General features: G+C 51.7%; 2 protein-coding genes across 7 annotated transcripts; one reads left to right on the top strand and one right to left on the bottom strand.

Moving 5' to 3' along the window:
• Positions 1-28: 28 nt before the first annotated feature.
• MTRFR (mitochondrial translation release factor in rescue) lies at positions 29-13,460 on the top strand. Of its 4 annotated transcripts, none has more exons than XM_059408275.1 (4): positions 29-159; positions 9,384-9,920; positions 10,311-10,622; positions 12,427-13,460. In XM_059408275.1, the coding sequence occupies exons 3-4, from the start codon at positions 10,341-10,343 to the stop codon at positions 12,643-12,645; spliced, it is 501 nt and encodes a 166-aa protein (XP_059264258.1). In that variant the 5' UTR covers positions 29-159; positions 9,384-9,920; positions 10,311-10,340; the 3' UTR covers positions 12,646-13,460. The 4 variants fall into 4 exon arrangements, with proteins under 4 accessions (XP_059264258.1, XP_059264259.1, XP_059264261.1 ...); XM_059408276.1 differs by lacking the exon at positions 9,384-9,920 and adding an exon at positions 5,986-6,037; XM_059408278.1 differs by lacking the exon at positions 9,384-9,920 and adding an exon at positions 503-552.
• A 2,012-nt stretch (positions 13,461-15,472) lies between these two features.
• Positions 15,473-21,517, bottom strand: CDK2AP1 (cyclin dependent kinase 2 associated protein 1). Of its 3 annotated transcripts, none has more exons than XM_059408271.1 (4): positions 21,432-21,517; positions 20,476-20,573; positions 18,813-18,939; positions 15,473-16,249 (listed from the first exon to the last, which is right to left on the bottom strand). In XM_059408271.1, the coding sequence occupies exons 2-4, from the start codon at positions 20,542-20,544 to the stop codon at positions 16,182-16,184; spliced, it is 264 nt and encodes an 87-aa protein (XP_059264254.1). In that variant the 5' UTR covers positions 20,545-20,573; positions 21,432-21,517; the 3' UTR covers positions 15,473-16,181. The 3 variants fall into 3 exon arrangements, with proteins under 3 accessions (XP_059264254.1, XP_059264256.1, XP_059264255.1); XM_059408273.1 differs by lacking the exon at positions 21,432-21,517 and adding an exon at positions 21,050-21,177; XM_059408272.1 differs by lacking the exon at positions 21,432-21,517 and adding an exon at positions 20,654-20,860.
• Between the last annotated feature and the right edge of the window lie 1,588 nt (positions 21,518-23,105).

Here is a 23,105-nt window from a genome sequence, read left to right as displayed (position 1 = left end):
TCGCATGCGCAGTTGGTAAGAATGAGCCTGGGGCGGGAGAGGGAAGCCGCGACGAGAGTACTGCGCGTGCGCAAACCTAAGAGTGCGCCTGCGATCCACCTTCTGCTTTGGTTCGGTTGCTCTAGAACGCTGCGGGTGGGAGGCCAAGCCTGAGGCCAGGTAAGCGTCCGTGGAGAAGCCGGTCGCCCCTGCGGTTGCCCACGGATGTCAAAGACTATGGAGAGAGGACTGGGAGCTGGGACGCCTGACTATCCCAGCTTGCGACCCTGAGCCGTGCAGCCCATAGACCTGATGGCCCGCGGGCGGTGGGGTGCAGCGGCCCAGACGCCGGGCTAAGTTTTCTCTGCGCCTGGTTTACCCTAGGCTGCTGGGGGTCGGCCCTGGGGTTCTTCAAGGACTGGGATGGGGAGGGGGTGCGGAGCACAGCCCAGCGGCCTGGAGAAACCAGTTGCCCTGAGTCCCAAGAAGAAATGGACGATCTTCGTTTACTTTGTTCCCGCAGAGTTTTATGGAGCGCTCAGCACGCAGCGGGCGGTTTTAGGCCGGCACAGGGTAGGCGTCAGCACTGCTCTTGCCGGACCTTTGGAAGGACCGCAGAGAATTCGTGTCCCTCCCTGGGAGCCCCAGGCCATCTCATTCTGTTGGTTCGCTGCACATTCTTAAGACTAGTTGACCTTTTTCTTTCTTTTTTTAAAGATTTGTTTCTTAGAGAGAGAGAGTGAGAAAGAGGATGGGAGGGAGGGACTGAGGGAGAAGCCGACTCCCCGCTGAGCAGACACACACGCACCCCCCTCGCCCCCATGCCGGGCTCTATCCCGGGACTCTGGGATCAAGACCTGAGCGGAAGGCAGACCCTTAACCCACTGAGCCACCCAGGCGCCCCAAGACTAGTTGACCTTTAAAGCCAACTCTTAGATTGCCCTCCAGGGGTCCTGGGCTCAAAGTAAAGGAATTTCACTGGACCTGTCATGTGGACAGGTCCACATTGGCAAGAATGACAGATCTGCGGGGCGTTCCATCTCCTCTGAGCCTCCTAACAACTCGGTCTCAAACAGTAAAAATTCAGTCCATATCCAAACCCCCATCTGTGTATGGAAGATTTCAAGCTTAAATTTAATCCACACCCCGCCCCATTGTGTGAGTCCCATCAGTCAGTAGTATGCTCATACCTAACCAACATCAAACAGATTTTAAGTACATGGTTCTGATTTCACTGACCATGTTTCAAGCCCACCAAAACAAAAACAAACAAAAAAAAACTTTTATTACTAATTTCAATTGGTCACAAAATTGTTATTTGAGACATCATAGAACTGAGAAGTGTGAATTACTGAGACATGGTCAAGCAGACAGAGTTGTGTTTCCTTACAAGAAGAATATTAACCCCTACATCCCCTACATCGAGTACTAGCAATTATTTCCTAACCACGGAATTGGCAGAAGATGTTCACTTTTGCATACAAAATCAGATGGTTTCTGTTCGGTTTGAGCATGTAGGTTTCTGGGTTTTTGTTCTTGTGTGGTTTTAGGGAACTTTTTAATCTATTAATGTCTTAATAAGCCAATGTATTCAGTAGTGGTATTCTGGCTAACCAAGTTACCTTGTTAATGAACTGATGTGGTGAAGTATTTTGGTAAGGTTGCTCACACCATATTTCTTAGGTTAAGCTCTTTGGAAGGGTCATAATTTTTTAAAAAATCAATGGAAATTGCCTTTGCCTCATTGGACTAAAGAGAAAAAGCTTTATAAATAGCTAAAAGGGTAGTTTTTAAAATCCATAGACGTTATTTCTAAATATAGAAAACAAGTAGGAGGCTTCAGAAATTCCAGTAAATGTATTAAGTACAATAGCTGTTCATCTAATCTAAACCTACCTTCCATCCTGGGGATTTTGCACTACTTGTATGCAAACTGACACCACTATTTTATGGTCTTTATGATGGTACGGTTACTGTGGTTTTCTTTATTATAAATTAAATTGCTCACAGATCTCTTTCACCTTGAAGGCTTCAAACTGACTTTTGAGTGGAGATCGTTCACACTGATGGGGATAAGACCACACGGGGCAGTGATAATGACTGATAATGGCTTGCCACATTTGGTGAACTGTTTTTCATTTGGGGGACCAGTTCTCCACATCAGGGGGGAAAAAAAAACACAGGAACTCTAAAACTTGAAATATATGGCTTAATCATTAAACATGAAATCATCAGATGTATATTACAATATAAATTTTGTCATCTTTCTTGTCCTTCATGATTTTTCTTACTCTAAAGATCTTTAAAGATTCTTTACCCTAAAGATCTCCATGTTTAAACAGGACTTGCCTGGACATGGTTTACTGTTCAGTGTGAGCCTGTTGGGAGAGTCAAACTGTATTCTTGGCATCATAATTATCTCCTTGGGACCTGATTTCATAGACCACAATTATGACCTCACCAAATAGCACGTCTTTGGTAATTTCATGGTTTTCAAGTACTTCTTAAATTGGACCCTACCTGGGGCGTCTGGGTGGCTCAGTGGGTTAAGCCTCCGCTTTTGGCTCAGTTCGTGGTCCAGGGTCCTGGGATCCAGCCCTGCATCGGGCTCTCTGCTCAGCAGGGAGCCTGCTTCCCCCTCTCCCTCTGCCTGCCTCTCTGCCTACTTGTGCTCTTTCTCTGTGTGTCAAATAAATGAATAAAATTTTTAAAATAATATGTATATATATATTTAAAAGCCTATGACATAATCAGTTTCAGATTATGTTTATGGGATGAGACCACAATTTATGTGGTGTGTTAGTCAAAGGCTCTTCAGCTTTATAGTTTAGCGATTCAGAGTTCCCCTCAGGGCTTTATGTTTGTGGAGACATGTACGTTTTTCTTCTCACCCTGGGTGGTATTAACCTCCACTTTACAGATGAGGAAACGTGGCCAGAGTTGCACAGTGAATACATCATGAAGCCAAGACAGTGACTACAGAGCAGTGTGGCCTTTCAGGGGGGGAAAAAAAAAAATTCCAGAAGAGAAAGTTGAGGAAAATGAGCTAACACTTTTAAGAAGGTGGGTAAGGACAGATCTAGAGATACTATGAAAGGTAAAGCTAGAAGGATAAGGTTAGTATAAAAAATAGAATATCTAGGTATCAAGTTTTTTGTTGTTTTCTTTTTTTTTTTTTTTTTTTTTTTTTTGACAGAGATCACAAGTAGGCAGAGAGGCAGGCAGAGAGAGAGGTGGGGGGAAGCAGGCTCCCTGCAGAGCAGAGAGCCCAATGGGCTCTCGGTCCCAGGACCCTGAGATCATGACCTGAACCAAAGGCAGAGGCTTTAACCCACTGAGCAACTCAGGCCCCCCAAAATAGAATATCTAACATTCTTCCAAGACTTCCTGAGATAATCCCTTTTCTTCATTTGTGTCAAATATGAAGCATTTGGGTCCTAAACAAAAGTAAGGTATCATTCATGACAATAGAGGCATTCGAGAAGTTAAGGACACGTAGATTGTTATTACTGCTGCTTTTTTATGTGTTTCTGTTTTATTTTAACAGTGTAGTTGATAAAATTATAAAGTTCCTGTTAGATGCCGTAAATAGAAGAAAGTCACAGCAATGCACACAAATAGGACAGGTGTAATTCTCTGTGGGTTCAGAGTTTTCTGGATTTAAAAAAAAAAAAAAAGCAGCGCTGAATGGGGTGTTAGTGTTGTATGAATAGAAAGCTTTTTTTCTTTATCTACTTCATTAGTTGTCTCTTGAACTCTGCAGCGGGGAGCCTGTTAAATTGAGAGCAGACCCAGAGCAGTCTCCAGTGTGGCATTTCCTGCTCAATCTATGATGTTTGTCTGATCGGAGAAATAATTCTCTGCCAGAAGTTCCTGTGAGTGAAAGGTGCTTTATCTTCAGAGCAAAACCCCATGCTCAGGAAGGCACTTGGTCAGTTTCAGGCCTGAGCCACAGCCCCTGGGGGGTTCCTTTCAGGGGTGCTTTGAGCCCCCAGGAGGACTGCAGACCAACCAGAACAGGAGGATGAGCTACATGGAGCCGGGAAGTGGCTGCTTTGTCTTAACTCCCAATTTGCAGGGGGCAAGCTCCAAAACATACTATGAAACGTGGATTCTGGGGGCATCTGGGTGGCTCGGTCAGTGACGCATCTGCCTTCGGCTCAGGTCAGCATCTCAGGGTCCTGGGATCGAGTCCCATATCAGGCTCCTTCTTCAGCAGGGAGCCTGCTCCCCCTGCATGTGCTCACTCACTCTCAAATTTAAAAAAAAAATCTTTTTTAAAAAAAGTGTTTATTTTAAAATAAATGAATAAAAAAATATGGATCATGCTTAAGCATTTCTCAGAAAATCTTTCTCCCACTTAGCTTCTGGTGCCATCAGCTGGCCATTTTGTCTTTTTTCAAGCTGCACCAGTGCACATCAGCCTGTCTTGAGTTCAGGGTTTGGTCCTGCCCCATTGAGGAGGTCATTGTTTTGAGACCTGTCCCTTTCTCTCCTATTGTGGGAGGGAAAACAGGACCGAGACCAAGCAGGTAATCACTCCAGAATTCTGGCCTCGGCTTCTTCTTTTTTTTTTTTTTTTTTAAAGATTTTATTTATTTATTCAACAGAGAGAGAGCACAAGTAATCAGAGCAGCAGGCCGAAGGAGAAGGAAAGGAGGAGCCCGATGTGGGGCTCGATCCCAGGACCCTGAGACATGACCTAAGCTGAAGGCAGACGCTTAACCGACTGAGCCACCCAGGTGCCCCTGGCCTCAGCTCCTTAAAGAGAAGAAACAACAGCTTTTAAAAGTGTCTGTCCCGGCAGCTGAAGAACTTGCTAGTAGTTCCTACATTCTAGGACAAGGTTTCTCAGACTTCAGGATGCATCTCCGAGTCACTTGGGGATCCTCATAAAAGGCAGGCTCTCATGTAGACAGTCTGGGGTCAGGTCTGAGAGTGCATTCCTCATGAGCTCCCAGGAGGGGCTCTTCCTGCTGCTCTCTGAACCATAATGAGGAGCAAGATACTGGGGCTACATGGTCTGATACGGCAGCATTGAAGACACCCCAGATTTTGAAGACTTCATGTAAGAAATAAAATGCAATACTTTTCATAAAATGCATGTTGAAGTAATATTTTGGATATACTGGGTTAATATATTAAAATGAATATTTTATTATTTATAAATATATATTTATATAAGTTTATTTAAAAATAAATATTTTTAGGGACGCCTGTGTGTCTCAGTTGGTTAAGCAGCTGCCTTTGGCTCAGGTCATGATCCCAGTGGGATCGAGTCCCACATTGGGCTCCTTGCTCGGCAGGGAGCCTGCTTCTCCCTCTGTCTCTGCCTTCCTCTCTGTCTGCCTGTGCTCGCTCGCTCTCTCTCCCTCTATCCCTGACAAATAAATAAATAAAATCTTAAAAATATTTTTAAATATTTATTGATTTATTGTTAAAGATTATTTATTCACTTAACAGAGAACATAAGCAGGGGGAGCAGCAAGGGGAGAGGGAGAAGCGGGCTCCCCACTGAGCAGAGAACCTGATGCCAGATTCGATCCCAGGACCCTGGGATCATGACCTGAGCCAAAGGCAGATGCTTAGCTAACTGAGCCACCCAGGCACCCCATCATTGGTTCTTTTTACTGTTTTATTTTTCAGAGATTTTTAAATTTTGTTTAAGTACCTTCCAAACCCAGTGTGGAGCCCAACTTGGGCTTGAACTCACAACCCTGAGATCAAGATCAGAGCTGAGATCAAGAGTCAGACATTTAACTGACTGAGCCACCCCGCACCCCTAAAGATTTTATTTTTCCCTGCACCCCACATGGGGCTTGATCTGCACCCAAGATCCAAGAGTCACGTGCTCCACCAACCAGCTAGCCACCCCTCTTCTTACTGTTTTTAAGATGACTGCTAGAAAATTTAGAATTTCACACATGGCCTACATTACGTTCATACCGGACAGGGCTGTTCTAGAACACTAATGTAACAGAAACTTTATCAGTGTTCTTTTTTCAGATGACCTCATTTCTCAGTCCCCTTGTGACCATTTCACCTTCTGTTAGCTCAGGTCAGTATTGGTACCATTCTTTCCTGTGAATGTTTGCTGTTCCCATTAATTTTCTTCCCACCTTCTTCCGTCTTTGCCATCATTGTTCAGGGGCTCCCATCCAGTCGTCCGGTGGTTCTAAGAGCCACCATTGAAGCAAGCACCTTTTGCTCAAAGCCTTTGGCTGTGGCACTCCTGGAGGCAGGAGCCTCACCTAGGAGCCGGTTAGGAATGCGGAGTCTCCGGCCCCACCCATTGGAACGGGCCCCCCAGGGGGTTTGCTCATGAAAATGTGCTCAGTGAGAGCTTCCCCAGCCATCTTCCTAAAGCAGCCCCATTTCAGTTCACCTCCACATCTGTTCCCTTGGTGGGATTCGATGAAGTTTCTACAAGGCTGAGCTAACCATGCAAGCAGTGGCTCAGAGAAGCTCTCTCTCTCTCTTTCTCAAAAAAAAAAAAAAAAAAATAGTTAAGCAGTGAATTTGGGGCACATGGCATCCAGAAGGTGAGTCCAGAGATTGAAATCCTAGGACTTCCTGCAAACAGATTGAGATAACCTCCCCTCTCACAGAGATCCATGACCGAGCCCCTCCCCCATCTCGGGAGCGTTAGAGCTGCTGGGGAAAGGAGCCTTACCTTGCTGGTCTACTTTAACACCTGTCTGCTGCAGTCATGGGCCACGTTCCAGATCTCAGCATGCAGGGATCCCTGCAGCCAGGCGTCTTCCTAGGCATGGGCTGACTGGCGGGGGGCCTGAGGAGGGAACATGTGGTGGCTGGCTCCAACTCCAGAAAGGGGGCACGAGCCCTTCAAGTGACTTAGGGGCCTTGGAAGTTGGAGAACCCCTGCTCTGTAGCCTGTTCTCCAACCCAGCTATTGGCATGGAACATATTTGGGGGCATCTTTTTTTTTTCTTTAATTAAGATTTTATTTACTTGACAAAGATCACAAGTAGGCAGAGAGGCAGGCAGAGAGCGGGAGGCAGGTGCCCCGCTGAGCAGAGAGCCTGATGCGGGACTTGATCCCAGGACCCTGAGATCATGACCTGAGCGGAAGAAAGAGGCTTAACCCACTGAGCCACCCAGGCACCCCTGGCGTCATCTTTAATTTTTATGCCACAGGCTCCTTGGCACCCCGAGGCCCAGGCCTGGCACACAGCAGATGTTGAAAATACTGATTGAACAAATCAGCATTCCCTTTTGGAAAATTCTAACACCCTATCATCTTTGACTTGACCCAATGGGAAGGAAGGGGGACAATGAGAGGTTTTAAGCCAAACTGCAGTCAAGCTGTTGAGCACAGACGGGTCCTCAGAGGAAAAGCAGGGCTGAGGGGAAGCGAGGGTGCAGAGCCAGCACCAAATCGAGGCGCAAGCTTAACAGGCAGGAAACGGGGCACACTGTCTTGACTCCCAGTGTCCCCTTACCCGCACCTCTTACCACCATTTTTCTGTTGCTCTTTTTTTAATGTCACGATGAGCTCTGATTTGAGCTGCTTTTATTGTCCCCCGAAGACTTTTGAGTTAGCTCTGTGGGTATCACAAAACCTGAAACCCAGTCTGTGTTCCCTGAGCTTTGGGGAAGTGGAACCATGGGTGCGCTGGTCATTTTTAGCAGTCGTTGGAGGAGAGCCAAAGCTCCCAGAGATACAAAAAGTACAGCGAATCGCCCGATTGGCTGTTGGAATTAGCTGTTAAACAAAGCAGCCAGTAACTGAACACCGGGGACCTTCTTAAACTCCATTTGGGTGGGAGGCCTTCCAGGGTGCGTGTCAGCCCCAAACTAGGCCAGAAGGGTAGAGAGTTGAAACAGCGGGCCAGGGACAAAGCAGCTGATAAAAGCGTTCTCCTCTCCGCCCTTTGTCTGGGAGTTTCGCCTGTCTCAGACTCACTTCCTTTCTTTGTGGCCGCACTCTATTCCAGTGCTGTCCTGCCTGGTCAGATTTACTAACTAGCGGAAGAGAAACCCCACGGGAGGCCCCCGGCTTGCGTTCCATAATGAATCCGATCCAGGGACTCGATGCTGTCTGGTACACAAAGAAATCTTGTTGTATGGATTGAAAAGCAGAAATAAGGGAAGGGACATTTTGGACATCGACTCGGGTCTCATTCACTTAATCGTTTACAGGGGAGCGGATTCTTTGTTGCAGTGATTTCAGAAAAGTGCTGGTGTTTATCATTTATCTTTTCCCTGAGCGTACTTCCGAAAGACTTCACACAATAAACAAAACCAGTTTTCTAACGTGCCCCTTTCCCTGGCATGCTCGGTTTCAAAATCTAGCCCGTCACAGCCGCCGCCGAGCATCTTCCTGACACCACATTAATTGCCTGACCCCCAGGACGGACACGCATCCTGAATGCCATACTTTTCGGAGAGAAGTTACGAGTTTAGACCATCACGTCCTTGTCACAGGATTGAAAATTAGTATTGGCATCAGGCTTGAAAAGTACATTTCATTACACTTATTTTCCATAGAGAGAGGTTAAGAATACAGTACTGTCGTTCTAAAGATGGCCAGGATCCTCTCAGGACCAGCTGAACTGATTACTCGGAAAGATAACCCATAAAATAACAGAAATGTACATATTTACAAGGCAGCAGTGCCCACTAGCCTGCGTCTGCGGTCAGTATCCTCAAACCTTGTTAGAGACCAGCATGGGCTCTTAGACATTAGCAGCCAGAACTGACGGGGGGAGGGGAGGGATGAGCCTAGCGCAAACCTGCTGAAATTCTTTGGTGTGTGATTAAGCTACTTTTGGTTTAGGGCGCTGGCTCAGGTATACACCACTTCCTACCTAGGTTAGAGACCCCTGGCCCTCAGCTAGAACTTACAAGGTTTCAAATGGTAAAAGCAGCTATTTAGAACCTCAAAGGGAGCATTTGTTAGAAAGGACAGTCCATCTGTTTTTAGCGCCTGCATCATCCTGGATCAAGGAGCAGGAAGCAAGTGGCACGTTCCTCATTCTGTGGTCCACCCGAGCGACAGGAATTTGCTAAAAATCAGTCTTATGCCTTCAAAGGGATTCAACAAAAGCTCTTTCCAGATTATTTTTCCCCCCTCTGATCCTTAAGCCTGTGCAGGACAGGCAGAAAAGGGCTTGTTCACCCATTTTCCCGGTAAGAAGACAGGCCCACGCTGTGACTTGTCCCTGTTGGCAAGGGGAGGCGACCCATCTTTGAAAAGAGCTAACACACCTGTCAGCCCACTCTGCCTTCCTCCCCTGGAAGAAAGCAAAGGCCCATGGGATGCACCGTGTCCTGGAAGCTATTACTCTCTACACCATGCACTTGTCAGCGAAGACATTCCAGCCTTCTGCTACGTCTGGAGTCGCTGTTTAAGTCTGATTAAATCCTGCTTTCTCTTCTAGCCTCTTCTGTCTGACTAGACTCTAAGCTCCATGAAGACAGAGGCTCGCTCTCTCCCACCTCGCGTCACTCGTGTCGCGTGGCATGTCGAACCACGCAGGCACCCTCATAAAAATCAGTTGAAAAATCCAAACGTTCCAGGGATGAGTACCACTTGGATCACGTTACTGGCAGTGCGTCGGAGGGAACAGATGTTCCCATTCAAATCCACGAAACTGGAAACATGAGAAAACAACAATCATGACATTGATTGATAGTGATATTTACTGTGTCAGACCGCGTCAGCTCAGCTAGAAGACAGACGTGCATACGGTCGTCTTTACATTTGGATTTCAAAGATTCTCAAATGCCTAAATAACATCGCTGAACTTGGATCCTAATTCTTGCTTGATACGCTGTTCAGTGTTTCTTTATCGAATTACATCCCCGTTCTTTTGAATGTCACGCTCAAGACCTCTCCTTCCGAGAAGGCAGTGCCTCTGGGGCTTCCAAGATATTTTCAGTTTGAAAAAATTTATCAGGGGCGCCCGGGTGGCTCGGTCAGTTAAGGGTCCGCCTTCGGCTCAGGTCTCGATGCTGGGATCTTGGGATCGAGTCCCTGTGTCAGGCTCCCTGCTCAGCAGGAAGTCTGCTTCTCCCTCTCCCTCTGCTGCTCCCCCTGCTTGTGCTCTTTCTGTCAAATAATAAAATCTTAAAAAAAAAAAAAAAAATTTATGAGCTGGGAGGGCACATACAGCGAGGACCCCGGGAGATGGTCCGAGGCTGCAGAAGGCTGTGCCTTGCCATCTCCACTAACTTCCTAAACACCCCACAGGATGGATGGGTGGTCCTCGTTTGAGCTGGTTGATGAAAGGTTGTCCTAGAACCTTTAGGGTAATCCTGGGAGCAAATGCATCTTCCTGAAAGGCTGTCTGTTTTTGTTCCTCCAGCTCGGGCAGCGAGCAGGCAGAGCCCTCTGCATGAGGCCCTTGGCTTGCTTTCACTGGGCCACAGCCCTGGCCAGAATATGGCCAGTGCCAGGGGGGCCCAGGCCTTGGGAGAAGCAGGCGCTGCTCGCGCCGACAGCAGCAGTCACTGTGGTGCAGGTGGCAGGCAAAAAGGACCGCCCCGCTCTGCCTCCCCTGGAGGAGAGGGACCTTGAAGAGCAGTTCGTGAAAGGGCACGGCCCAGGGGGCCAGGCCACCAACAAAACCAGCAACTGTGTGGTGTTGAGGCACGTCCCCTCCGGCATCGTCGTCAAGGTAGATATCCCCGCTTTGGTCCCCTCTTTGGTCACCGTCCATGACTCCTGTCCTTCCCGGAGTGCGGTAACCCAGGCAGAGCAGGTCCAGCCCTCAGGATAAAAACGCGACGCATGGCTGCCCGGAGGCGCCATCCTTCCTTACCTCAAAACCAATCTCTGAGGGGCAAATGGGTGGCTCAGTGGGTTAAGCCTCTGCCTTTTGCCCAGGTCTGGTCTCAGTGTCCTGGGATCGAGCCCCGCATCAGACTATGCTCAGCAGGGAGTCTGCTCTCCCCTCTCTCTCTCTGCCTGCCTCTCTGCCTACTTGTGATCTCTCTCTGTCAAATAAATAAATAAAATCTTAAAAAAAAAAAAATCTCTGATCAGAGTATACCCAGCTCTCAACACACCCCAGACCCCTAGGAATACTGGAATGCTCTCTCCCGTCTCCTGATTAGTAGTGGCCCCCGCTGCCTCTCAGTACAACTAACTGCTAGTCTGTTCTGAGTCGCCAGAGAGCCCCGAGAAGAGACAGCAAGGTGGGCTTTCCACATACCAGAGACGGGGTAGGCCGTGGTTGGCACAGCTCCGCACACAGTCGCCATCTTCCTTGAGCCCTCATGCCTTGTCTTCCTCAAGGTACAGCTGTGGAATCAGGCACAGAGAGGTTAAGTCACTTGCCCAAGACCCTACAGCTGCGGGCTTCAGCCCAGACCAAGCCCAAAGTCTGTGCTCGTGACAACTGTTCTTCACTGCCAAGTTTTTTGAGCCAAGAGCCTATCAGTTAAAACCTCAACCACTTTTGTCTTCCTCCTTGAGAAAAAGCGTCATTCATGAGCAACCCAGAGAATTCTGAAACCTGATGGGATTTTTGTGTAACTCTTATAAACTCCCTGCAGATTTGCTTTCAGTACTTTTCTCCAAAAGGCACTCGCCCTTAATAACTCAGGGATGACATGATCAACAGTATGGCTGACTAATAACAGATGCTGTCTTCCTCCCTGAGTCAGAATTTTACGTTTATAAATGGCGCAGAGGGCTTATTACCTGGGCCACAAGCTAGACGTATCAGTTAATATTTTCAAAATTGTCTGGGAACTTTATGTTACCTGAAGGCTATCTCGGCTTTGGACCAAATCAACACTTTTTTTCTTTTTTTTTTTTTTAAAGATTTTATTTATTTATTTGACAGAGATCACAAGTAGGCAGAGAGGCAAGCAGAGAGAGGGGGGGGGAAGCAGGCTCCCCGCTGAGCAGAGAGCCCGATGCGGGGCTCAATCCCAGGACCCTGAGATCATGACCTGAGCGGAAGGCAGAGGCTTAACCCACTGAGCCACCCAGGCGCCCCAAAGCAACACTCTTAATTATAAAACCATCACCAAGAAAGTCACATACAGCTGAGCGGCCGGGACAGGTGAAGGCTAGGAAGAGGCAGGAAGGAAGGCGTATGGTCTTCCTTCTGTCACAGACTCACTGAGATTTTTTTTTTTAATTTTTTTAAAGATTTTATTTATTTGATAGAGAAAGATCACAAGTAGGCAAAGAGGCAGGCAGAGAGAGAGAGGAGGAAGCAGGCTCCCCGCTGAGCAGAGAGCCTGATGCAGGGCTCAGTCCCAGGACCCTGAGATCATGACCTGAGCCGAAGGCAGAGGCTTTAACCCACTGAGCCACCCAGGCGCCCATGGACTCACTGGGATTCTTGACGGAGTAGACTTGCCTCTCGGGCCCATCCCCATCTGTGGAGCGACTAGGTCGAATTCCACAATTTCTGAGGTCCCGCCCAGAACAAACTTTTTGACATTACAAAATATCATTTCTTACAGTGCCATCAGACAAGATCGGTCGATCAGAACAGAAAGCTCGCTCGGAAAATCCTCCAAGAGAAACTGGATATTTTCTACAATGGTGAAAACAGTCTTGTTTACAAGGAAAAACAGGAGGCAGAGAGGAAAAAGCAAGAGAGGAAAAAAAGAGCAAAGGAAACCCTAGAGAAAAAGAAGCTGCTGAAAGAACTCTGGGAAGCAAGTAGAAATGTCCACTGAGAAAGAACCGAAGATGCTTTTCTGTTGGTTGTTTTTGTTCTTAAGACTTCCATCCAGCGTGGGACTTGAACTCACAACCCTGATCCCGAGAACAAATCGCACGCTCTTCAGGTACCCCTGAAAAAAATCACAGATTCTAACTAAAGAACCTGCAGATGCGGGGGCATCTGGGTTGCTCAATCACTTAAGCATCCGACTGTTGACCTAAGCTCAGGTCATGATCTCAAGGTCGTGGGATCAAGCCCTGCATCGGGCTCCATGCTGGGCTGGGAACCTGCTAAGAGTCTCTCTCCGTCTCCATCTGTGCCCACACTCCCTCTCCCGCCCCGCTCATGCTTGCACACTCCGTCTCTCTAAAAAACTAAATAAAATAAAATAAAATAAAATAAAATAAAATAAAAAATAAAAGAACCTGCCAGATGTTTCCGAGGAATAATGGTGGGGAGTTCCATCCATCATCTCAAGCATTACTCTAGGATTTCTGTATTTCTGACACACTTAATATTTTTAAATCAAAATTTTTTAAATGGTGGACTAAACTGTGACGAATAAAGACACAACATTTGGAGAGTTAAACTATAAAGAGACACACAGAAAAGACATTGCTGTAAAAGGACAGCGGCTATTTTTTTTGTGGGGCGGAAAGGGGTCATCATGATAGGACACCCAGAGGGGCTGTGGATGGCTGACAAAGTTCTTTCTGGACCTTGGGGGGGTAGTTACAAAGATGTCACTGTATTTTTTTAAACTGCGTATTTGTGTGATTGTCTTGTTTTATTATCAAAGGTTAAAAATAAAACTTTTTAAAAAAAGCATTAATATTAATAAGTTCCATTCTTTTAATTAAAAAATTATTTTTAAGATTTTATTTATTTATGACCCAGATAGCAAGAGAGGGAACACAAGCAAGGAGAGCTGGAGAGGGAGAAGCAGGCTCCCCGCTAAGTAGGGAGCCTAATATGGGGCTCGATCCCAGGGCCCTGAGATCCTGACCCAAGCCAAAGGCAAAAGGCAGATGCTTAACGACTGAGCCACCCAGGCTCCCCCAGGAAGTTCCTTTTCTTTTTGGAAAACTGGAAGGGAGTCAAACATTAGTGACATTTTGGGGGCACCTGGCTGGCTCAGTTGTTGGAGCATGGGACTCTTTGATCTCAGGGTCATGAGTTTGAAACCCACAATGGGGGTAGAGCTTTCTTAAAAAAAAAAAAAAAAATACATGACATTCCCTATGTGTTTACAAGTGGATTTATGAGAGGAGTTTCCAGAAACCTGATTGTGAATTTGCACAAGGCCATCACTCAAGCTGGATTTGACCCCACAATTATGTGGGTCTTTTAGGCAGAGGTAATAGCTTGGCTTGTCAGAACACATCTGGGGTTCACCCATAAAACAAGTAAGGGAGGGTGCCTGGGTGGCTCAGTGGGTTAAAGCCTCTGCCTTCGGCTCAGGTCATGATCCCAGGGTCCTGGGATCGAGTCCCGCGTCGGGCTCTCTGCTCAGCAGGGAGCCTGCTTCCTCCTCTCTCTCTACCTGCCTCTCTGCCTACTTGTGATCTCTGTCAAATAAATAAATAAAATCTTAAAAAAAAAAAAAAAAAAAAAAAAAAAACAAGTAGGGGAAAAACCATGACGGGAGAAGGCCACCGTCAGACAGGACCTGCAGTCAAAACCAGCCCATTCAGCTCGCACAGACCGCGTGCCCAGTACCTGTGTCCAAAGAAATTCTTTAAGGGAGAGGGTACGGCTCTTCTCCCCTCAGAGCGAGCTGGTCTGGAAGCTTAAGCATTGTGTGAAGGCTCTGGAGGCCGGTCGCAGCACCCAGGACCCGTCCCCATACGGACCTCCATTCAGAAGGTAGCCAGGCGCCTGGAAGGGTACATGACAAGCGGTAACAGTAGAAAGAGAAATTTGGGAGGTGGAGACAGCAGAGACAGAGGATTCAATGTCTCCTCTCTTGTACCTTTTGGAATTTGTGCATGAAACAGACATAGATATGCCCGCTCCCTTGAGTCCTTTACCTGCCTTTGGACCCGTTGTGGCTGGGCCCTTCCCTCCTGCCTGCAAAACTGACCCCATCCCTCCTTTGTCTCAGTCTCCAGGACACCACGGATGGTGGTGACCGGGGCTTAGCACCTCAGGAATGGAGTAAAAATCACCACCAAATCCCTTTGGGGGGTGCTGCTGGGGCTCACCCCTCAGTCTCAGCACAACCAGCGCAGGCCAGCCTTCCCGAGCACCAGGGCGACAGATTGTCCCCGGCCACCAGAGGAAGCTCACGGGAGTCCAGAGGCCACCTTGTAGGAGAACTAGACTCCTGGAGCAGCCCAGAAATGCTCACAGGACAAGCATCTGGAAGCTGAGAACGGCCTCACTGTGGGCAGGCGGTGGGGAGAGTCAGTAAGACCCCCTCCACTAACGTTCCTGCTCATTTCCCTGGCGGCCACCCATGTCCACAGCAGTCACGATGTACCAGGATGCAGCTTTGCCTGACCCCCACCTTCGGACTTAGGCAAACAACTGCCTTCCTCGGCCCAGGATGTTTTGGCCATCAGCACACAACACGTTTCTGGGACCAGGTGGGCAAACCCTCTGGGGCAGGGATCTCTCTCTCATTGAAGGAGCTGTTTATCGTTTTGTTTTGTTTTAAAGATTTTTAAGTCACCGCCACACGCGACGTGGGGCTCAAACTCACAAGCCCCAGATCAAGAGTTGCACCTCTAGGGACTGAGGCGGCCAGGTGCCCCCAAGGAGCTATTTTTTTAAAATATCACTTTAAAAAAGAAAATACACACAAAAACATTTAAGAATTCAAGGAACCCACACCTTAATACAAATTGTTAATGAAAATAAGCTTTATTACATCAAGTAATAAATACATACAAAGATGCAAACAGTTTTAGTCATTTTTCTTCCAGATGTTTAGATCACCTTATGGGAAAAGCAGAACTGACGTTCACACACAGTCTTGGCAGGAAAACGGGGGGGTGAGGGGGTTCTTGTTAGGTCAGGTTCGGTAGGGTTGCTCTCTCTTCTGTATTTATAACTTGTGCATTTTTTAAAATTGACCTCAAAGCACTCGTAGTCATGCAAGCAAATGCTTAAGCACAAAAGAAGTTATATTAAGCGGAACACACACCGTGGGGCAAACGTATGCACTCAAAAAACAAAACAAACCAAAAAAACCCTCAGAGTTGTATTAGCTTATGAAAAAGAACAGAGAACAATCTGGGTAACATAACTGGGAGCTTTGCTGTGAGATAGGTATCTTTCACGTGCATCTTTTAAATCAATGCTTAGGAGAAAAACAGAAACAAACAAACAAAAAACCCTGGGTAACTTCTAACTATTGAAAACGTAAATCCTAGTCCACTGCAAAATACTTCTCAATCTCAGAGCCTCGTGAACCATGGGAGGGACATGGGAAGGAGAAACCAAACTGTTACCATTTTGAAAGCAAGAGTTTCATCTGAACATAGGAGATGAGCTGTAACTTCTGGTCTTAGACAAAGATGGAAAACCTTCCGCACTGATCGGCAGCTAGGATCGGGCATTCCTTTCCGTTTCCGCCAAGCACTCTCGAACCAGTCCTCTGGCGTGAATGATGCCTGGAGGAGAAGCAGAGGCTGAGGTCCAGTAGAACCCATTCCTGGAGAGGAAGAGGGCCCCGTGCAACCCAGCTGAAAAGCCCTCGCCCTGGAAGGGACCTCGGGACCCGCATCCAAACCACCCTGCAATTCTGGCGGTTTGAACCACCCCACCACAAAGGCCTTCCCTCCTAGCCCCAACTCCTCTTCATGACTCCTACCAATCCCTCCCCACACACCGGAGACAACCAGCAAGCTCTCTTGGCAGGTCAGGCCGTCAGAGGGCCGAAGACGGTGCCGAAGAAGGTGCGGCCCCACCTGCTTTCAGTACGCCTGACCCACTCTGCAGAGTCCAGGACTTCCAATGGTGATTTTTCTCTGGCTTCTTCATATTCTAAGTCCTAGTCCAGTGTCCAGCCTGCACAGCTAGGATGCAAGACGGCTCGTCTACGTCCAACCTTGGTCCACTGTGACACTGCCCGCCGGGTGCCAAGAACACCTTCCACCCCATCACTCTCCGGCCTGTCTCCTCTCTCTGGTTTGCTGGCTACCATTTGGTTGTTGAGTTGGTTTTGTTGTTGTTGTTGTCGTTGCCTTTAGTGAATACGGTGAGATACTAATCTTGTTTTAAAAGGCACAAGGAATGTACTCCTTCAGAGAGGGGACAGCCGGAGGGCATTGTGAATGACAGCCCCAAGTCACAGCAGGTATCTTATCTCCGAGCTTCAGAAGACCTTTTTCCAGAAAGGGCCAGAAGAGTAAATATCTCGGGCTTTGCAGGCCACCTAGGCTCTGTCACAACCGTTCAAGCAGCTACTAGGGAAGCAATGGGTGTGGCCATCTTCCAATAACCCTTTATTACCAACGCTGAACTCTGAGCTGCAGACCAGTTTCACGTGTCACAGAATCTCTCTCTCTTTTTTTTAAGATGTCATTTATTTATTTGACAGAGACACAGTGAGGGAGCGAGCCCAAGCAGGGGGAGCGGGGGAGGGAGAAGACGACCCCTGCTTAGCAGGGAGGCGGACACGGGGCTCGACCCAAGGACTGTGGGATCATGACGTGAGCCAAAGGCAGACGCTTAACGACTGAGCCACCCAGGCACCCCACAGAATCATCTCCCACCATTAAAAACTAACATGCTTGGCCTATCGGTTATAGTTGGCTGACCTACCTACCCGTGCGCCCGACTTCCCCATACCCTTTATGACCTTTCTTTACCCTGCTCAGACATGAGCCTGCCTAGCCTGGACTCAGCTACTGGTGTGACCGTGGGACCAGCTGTTCACGCAGCACTTGCCCTGGAGCCATCTCAAGGCACATGCATCGCCTGGCCTAAACCCGCTGGCTTTTTAGGGTGACTGCAGATCACCACCTATTAAGACTCTGGGGTCCAGGGGCGCCTGGGTGGCTCAGTGGGTTAAGCCTCTGCCTTCGGCTCTGGTCATGATCCCGGGGTCCTGGGATCGAGCCCCGCATCGGGCTCTCTGCTCTGCGGGGAGCCTGCTTTCCTCTCTCTCTGTCTCTGCCTGCCTCTCTGCCTACTTGTGATCTCTGTCAAAAAAAAAAAAAAAAGACTCTGGGGTCCAGCATCTTCCCAGGGATTTCCACTCGGGTGGTCAGAACTCCAGATGTCAGAATTCTCTTACTTCCCCTGCCTCCAAACAGAGTGCCTCCCCTGCCTCTGGACACAGAGTGATACTCACCTGCCCCAGCCCCCTGGGGTGGGTCGGGGTTCACCCCCCGCCCCAAGCCCTGTCCACGACGGCTTCATAAACAGCAGGGAAGCCCACTGCTGTACGCAGCCAGCCTCACCCACCACTGTGGAGTCCTGGCCTCTGCAGAAGCCCCCCCTTATGCCCCAGATTCACTCCAGACTTGCCTCTGCAGCCCTCCTCAGAAACAGCAGATCCCTCCCGAAATTATTCGCACCTAGGCCACTGCTGTTCTGCACCGCCACCTTCTAGAACAGAAATGCTCTTCACCCCTCCTCCCCGGTGACTTCGCGAGGTGCCAGCCGACTTCATGCCCCCTCCCAGCCGCTCCGATCAGCTGGTCAGTCACGTCTTCACGTGAGTCACCGGTTTTCTGTGACATCATGCTCCTGCCCGCCCTCTGCAATCACCAAGAACTTCGGAGCGTTCCTGCTCTCCCTGCCAGCCTAGCACAGACCCAGACGCCCCCTCGGGCTCTGCTCCAAAGAGCGGACAGCAGAGGGCAACACAGGACCCAGGACCTCACCACTCCGTGTCCCCGGCCCGCCCGGAGAAGGAAGCCTGGCACGTCTGGCCGCCTGCAGCTCCCTGGGCCCAGCAGCAGCCACCATGGGCAGAGCAGGCAACAGACAAAACAGCAGGATCTGGGCTATAAAGATTCCTTTTTTAAAGCACACAGACCCTCCCAGGAAGCACACGAGGCCTTCCCATCAGATCCCAAGAACACCTTCATCCCACGGCCCACCCCCGCCTTGTGGAGGCTTCAACACCGGATTAACGATTTGAGAGCCCCTGGGGCACAGGCGACCTCCCCACACACCCCACAGGGAGACGGCACCCGTCAGGGGAGTCTGGGTCCCACTACTTACCCCGTTTTAGTCTCTCCATGGCACTCTTACTCCCGGCGTACGTGGGTCTGATCTCTTTCCCCAGCTCCTCGATGATGGCCAGCAGCTCAGCATACTTGCTTTGGGGTACCTGGCTGTTCCCTGTTCCCTAGAATCAGAAGGAAGAGCTTACATGGACCGAACCCTAACCTCACCCCAAGGCCACAGTCAGGACTGCACCATATGCCAGCCACAGCGAGGACAGGGCAGGGAGAGGCCTGGCCCTGAGGCGGCTCCTGGAGGCAGGGCAGCCTGGCCTAGTCTCCCGGAGCGGCCGTCTGTGCCGGGGCCAGACTGGTCCACCCTGAGGGGTAACCGCAGACCAGAGAGAGCTGGGCCTCTCTGCTGTCCTCCTGGAGAGAATGAAACCACCAGCAGCCTCCAGAAGGCTTTTAACATCTCAGATGAGAAAAAAGGACCGGCTTGTCTCCGCAACCAATGGGTACTTCCCAGGACCTAGGTCGATGCGCACGTACATCCCAGGAGAGGACGGTCCAGAGCATGGGGCGAGACAGGGGCCACACCCTGGGGTCAGCAGGACTACAAAGAATTGCCAAAGACCATCCGGACAGAACACAGAACGTGTTTCCATTCACTCGTTCGCTCCCACAAAACCCCTTCTTCTCTAGACCCCACCCACAGCCCCAGGAAGCACCCCGATGAGTGAGGTGGGGTCCCCGCGGGCCTCCCCAGGCCCTCGTCTGCTCCTCCCTCCTCCTCTGCCGCCTCCGTGTCCTGCCTCCAGGGCCTTCCTCCCGTCCTCGCTCAGCTCCCCAGCACCCTCCGGGCATCGCCTCCTGGCCCGGCGGTCCTCCCCGCCATCCTCCCTCCGCCGCTTTTTCAGGGGGTCCCGGCCCAGGTCCCGCCTCTGCTCCTGGGACAACACGGCCTGGCGCGGCATGGCCAGCCGCCACCCTCTCCCCGGGCCAGCCTCCGCGGCGACCCTAGAATGCCGCCACGTTCCAGTGACGGCAGAGAACCTGACGGCAGCCATGGCCAGAGGGCACCAAGGCGCGGGGCCTGGCCAGGTCTGTCCACCAGCGACAGCCAGTGAGGCCAGTGCCAGCATCGACCCCGCTGGGCGGTGAGGAAGCAGATCTCTACAAGGCTGCCAAGCAGGCAGAACCACAGAGAAACCCCCGTGGCCCGGCTCAAGGACCCCCATTCCCGATGATCCGCATCTGGGCTCCAGAAGGACAGGGCCCCGCCCTCCTCTTTGCTGGGGCCACGACCTAAAGGGAGGAAGTGAGAACAGGGTCTGCTCTCTCCTGCCCAGGCAGAGATCCAGAGCCCAGGTCAGGCCGCACTTCCTCAGGACTCCAGTGCAGAGACCCCTGCCACAGGGACACACGTGGCCAGCGGCCCCAACAGGGTGTGCTGCCCTCAGGCCTTCTTGGGCTCTCTGCCCCCCACCTCTCAGGACCCCCGTGAAACACACATCCCACCCCTCGCCCTGATGCCTCGAGGCTTGAGACTGGAGGCGGGCCAGGGCCGTGGTGAAAGTCCAGATGACCGTTCCATCCTGTCATGTCCCGTCCTCCTGTCCCAGCCGCTCTCCTGCCCGGATGGTGGGAAGCATGTCCCCTGGGTGCCCGGGCCAGCCCCACGGCCCCTCCCTCCCGCCACACATCCCCCACTGCCGTACCTGGGTGTAGCCGAGAGACGGCGGCCCGTAGTCGCTCAGCAGCTGGCGGTACTGGGAGGATGTCGCCATGCTGGTGGAGGGCGGGTGGACGCTCCCAGCTACGGGGGACAAGAGAAGAGTCAGCGATCGTGTAACTGTACCCAAAGCAAAGACTCTGGGTCCTGCCACAGTCCCCTACCCCAGGACCATGCCAAACAGCGGTGTTATGTCCTCAGACGTCCCGTCCCCTGGTTCGACGATGGCCGATGCTCAGCCCAGACGACAGAATATGCAGCGAGCAGGTCGCCGCTCCTCATTCCCACCAGCACAGCGGCCGCCGCGCCCCAACCACCAGGGCTCGCTGCTGGCCGCCAGGTCGGGATCGGTAGCGAAGATGAAATCGGCGGCTACCCTAACCCTAATCCCTGCCACAGGGGCCCACCTGCTACTGGGGCTGGTCCACGCGGCGCGTCCCCCCCCCCCCCCCCCGCCCACGTCTGCTAAGGGAGACAGGGAGGGCTCCGAGGGCCGGAGACCTCCCCCAGGCGGGAGACCGGCTCAGGGGACCCCAGGTCCGGAATCTGGAGCCTATCACCGTGGGTGTGCGTGTCCTCGGTCGCCCTCCGTCTGCCTGAGCCCCTGTGGTTCCCTCCCCAAAAAGGGGCCAGGACCCGCGACAGTCTGCTCCCACGGCTGGATGGCTCCCACCGCAAGAGGGGAGGGACAGGGCCCCGTCTGTGGACGGCAGCACTCAGACACCCCGTCCCTCAGGCGCGAGGGAGCACGTGGGGACAGGGCCCCGCTCGGAATGGAGTCTCCGGGCTGGGGGGGGCGGGGGGGGGAGTCATCAGCGGGGAATTTTCCGGCTCCAGCTCGGTAGCCGGAAGCGTGCAGACCCATAATGGCGGCCAAGTGGCCATTAGCGGGTAGAGGATGTCCTGCAGAATTACAAACAGCGGTAACCATGGAGAATTTACCTAGCCCTCCTCGGCAGCCGACCGCCTGCCTCCACGCCCAGCCGAGGAGCGGCTCCCCCTCTGCCTGCCGCCCCCAGAGCCACACGGTCTCTCAAGCACACGGCGCTCTACGCAGACTTGGCCCCGGGGATGGACAGCTGGTGCCAGGCCGGCCCAACCGACCAGCTGCTCATCTGGTGCGAGCAGGGGAGGGGACAGGGAGGAAGGACGCTCGGGAGCTCCGGCTGCCGGAGTGCAAGGGGCCCTCGGGGAGCCCTGGAGGCCCGCACCGGGAAGAGACACACAGTCCGGAGAGGGTGGGCGTTCTCCTGAGCCACACGCCACAGGGCAGGCTGGCACCCCGAGCCCTGTCCCCCGGTCCTTCTGGCCAGGAGCTGGGAACAGCTCTGCACCCGAGATGTCCTCCTCGCTCTCAGGCCTGCCCCGATTTTACCTCTCCCACCCCAAGCCGGGGCCCTGGTTTAGGCTCGGATGTGGGGTGCCCAGTCAGGGAACATGGTTCCTGCCGCCTCTCAGCTGGTAAGAGGGCACATCACGGGGCCTGTCCTGGCCCCAGCTGCCACGCCTCTCAAGCAGGCACGGTGAGACACCTGTGCTACGGGGCCCACAGTGCCCAGACAAGGGACGAACCACCAGCAGTACTGCGACCTCCATCCAAGGCAACCACAGACGAGCAGTGACTGGAGACAGGGACAGGGCGGGGTGGGTGCCCCCCCCACCCCCAAGGACCCCTCACCACAGCAGGCAAACGCCAACTTCCCGAACCTCCTGATGTGGGCAGTGAGTGTGGTCTTTGCAACCCCAGATCCGGGTTCCAGCCCTGACCGCCACAAGAGATCACACCTCTCTGGAAGGCCAGGACGCTAAGTGCAACCCCAGGGGGGGTACACACCCCTGCAGAGCAGCCCAGGATCCAGGACATTCCGGGTTGTGGGCAGGAGATGAGCCAGACTCGGGAGCTCACTCCCTGGACCGCCCTCACCTCTTGTTGCTGGTCCCGTGTTTCTCACCTCCCTGTCTCCTGTCCCATCCGCTTTCCTACAGACGAGTGCCTGGACCAGGACTTGGTCTGGCTGTGACCTTGGAAGAGACCTTTCCCTCTCTGGGGTTCAGTTTCTCCACCTGTTTGAGGCAATAGTTCCCAACAGAATGTCTAAAACCCCAGTCTTCCATGGGTCTAGGGTTAGGTCGAGGGGGTGGGTGCTAAGAGAGAGGGAGGAGAAATCACCTGGTTTGGGTGGGGGGCTGGGGTCAGACAACAGCCGAGGGCTTGCCTTTCCCATCACCAGGTGATATGGTAGGTGACCCCAATCGTGGGTCAGTGCCAGTCTCTTACTCTGCCGAACAGGAGGGGGGTTGTGTGAGGCCCTGGGGAGAGTTGGCAGAAGGGCCCTGAGTTCTACTCATGCCCACTCCTTCCGGCAGACACGGGGAGGGCCAGTGCAGCGGGCTGCAGGAGGCCAGGGAGAAAACCAGACTGGGCGTGAGCTCGGCAGTCTCCGAGCATCACAGACAATGCACGCAGTGTGCGGGGACCAGGGAGGGCCCGGAGCCGAGGGAGGGATTGGCAGAGGCCAGCAGCTCCTGGGGCCAGGCGCAGCTCCCCGCCCCCACGCCAGACAAAGAGCGGCCTGGGCCTGGGGAGCTGGCGGCCTTCCCGCCACTTGGGGCGCC

Source organism: Mustela nigripes, chromosome 8 (assembly GCF_022355385.1).
Source record: "Mustela nigripes isolate SB6536 chromosome 8, MUSNIG.SB6536, whole genome shotgun sequence".
In the NCBI taxonomy this organism is placed as follows: domain Eukaryota; kingdom Metazoa; phylum Chordata; class Mammalia; order Carnivora; family Mustelidae; genus Mustela; species Mustela nigripes.
The sequence above is the reverse complement of the archived record's forward strand: the minus strand, read 5'-3'. Positions and strand labels throughout refer to the sequence as shown.

Coding starts and splice junctions, on each gene's coding strand:
- MTRFR (XM_059408274.1), top strand. CDS start 10,341: ATGAGGCCCTTGGCTTGCTTTCACTGGGCCACAGCCCTGGCCAGAATA. Junction 10,623..12,426: donor CCTCCGGCATCGTCGTCAAG/GTAGATATCCCC, acceptor CATTTCTTACAG/TGCCATCAGACAAGATCGGT.
- CDK2AP1 (XM_059408271.1), bottom strand. CDS start 20,544: ATGGCGACATCCTCCCAGTACCGCCAGCTGCTGAGCGACTACGGGCCG. Junction 18,940..20,475: donor CGTCTCTCGGCTACACCCAG/GTACGGCAGTGG, acceptor TTCTGATTCTAG/GGAACAGGGAACAGCCAGGT. Junction 16,250..18,812: donor CATGGAGAGACTAAAACGGG/GTAAGTAGTGGG, acceptor CTTCTCCTCCAG/GCATCATTCACGCCAGAGGA.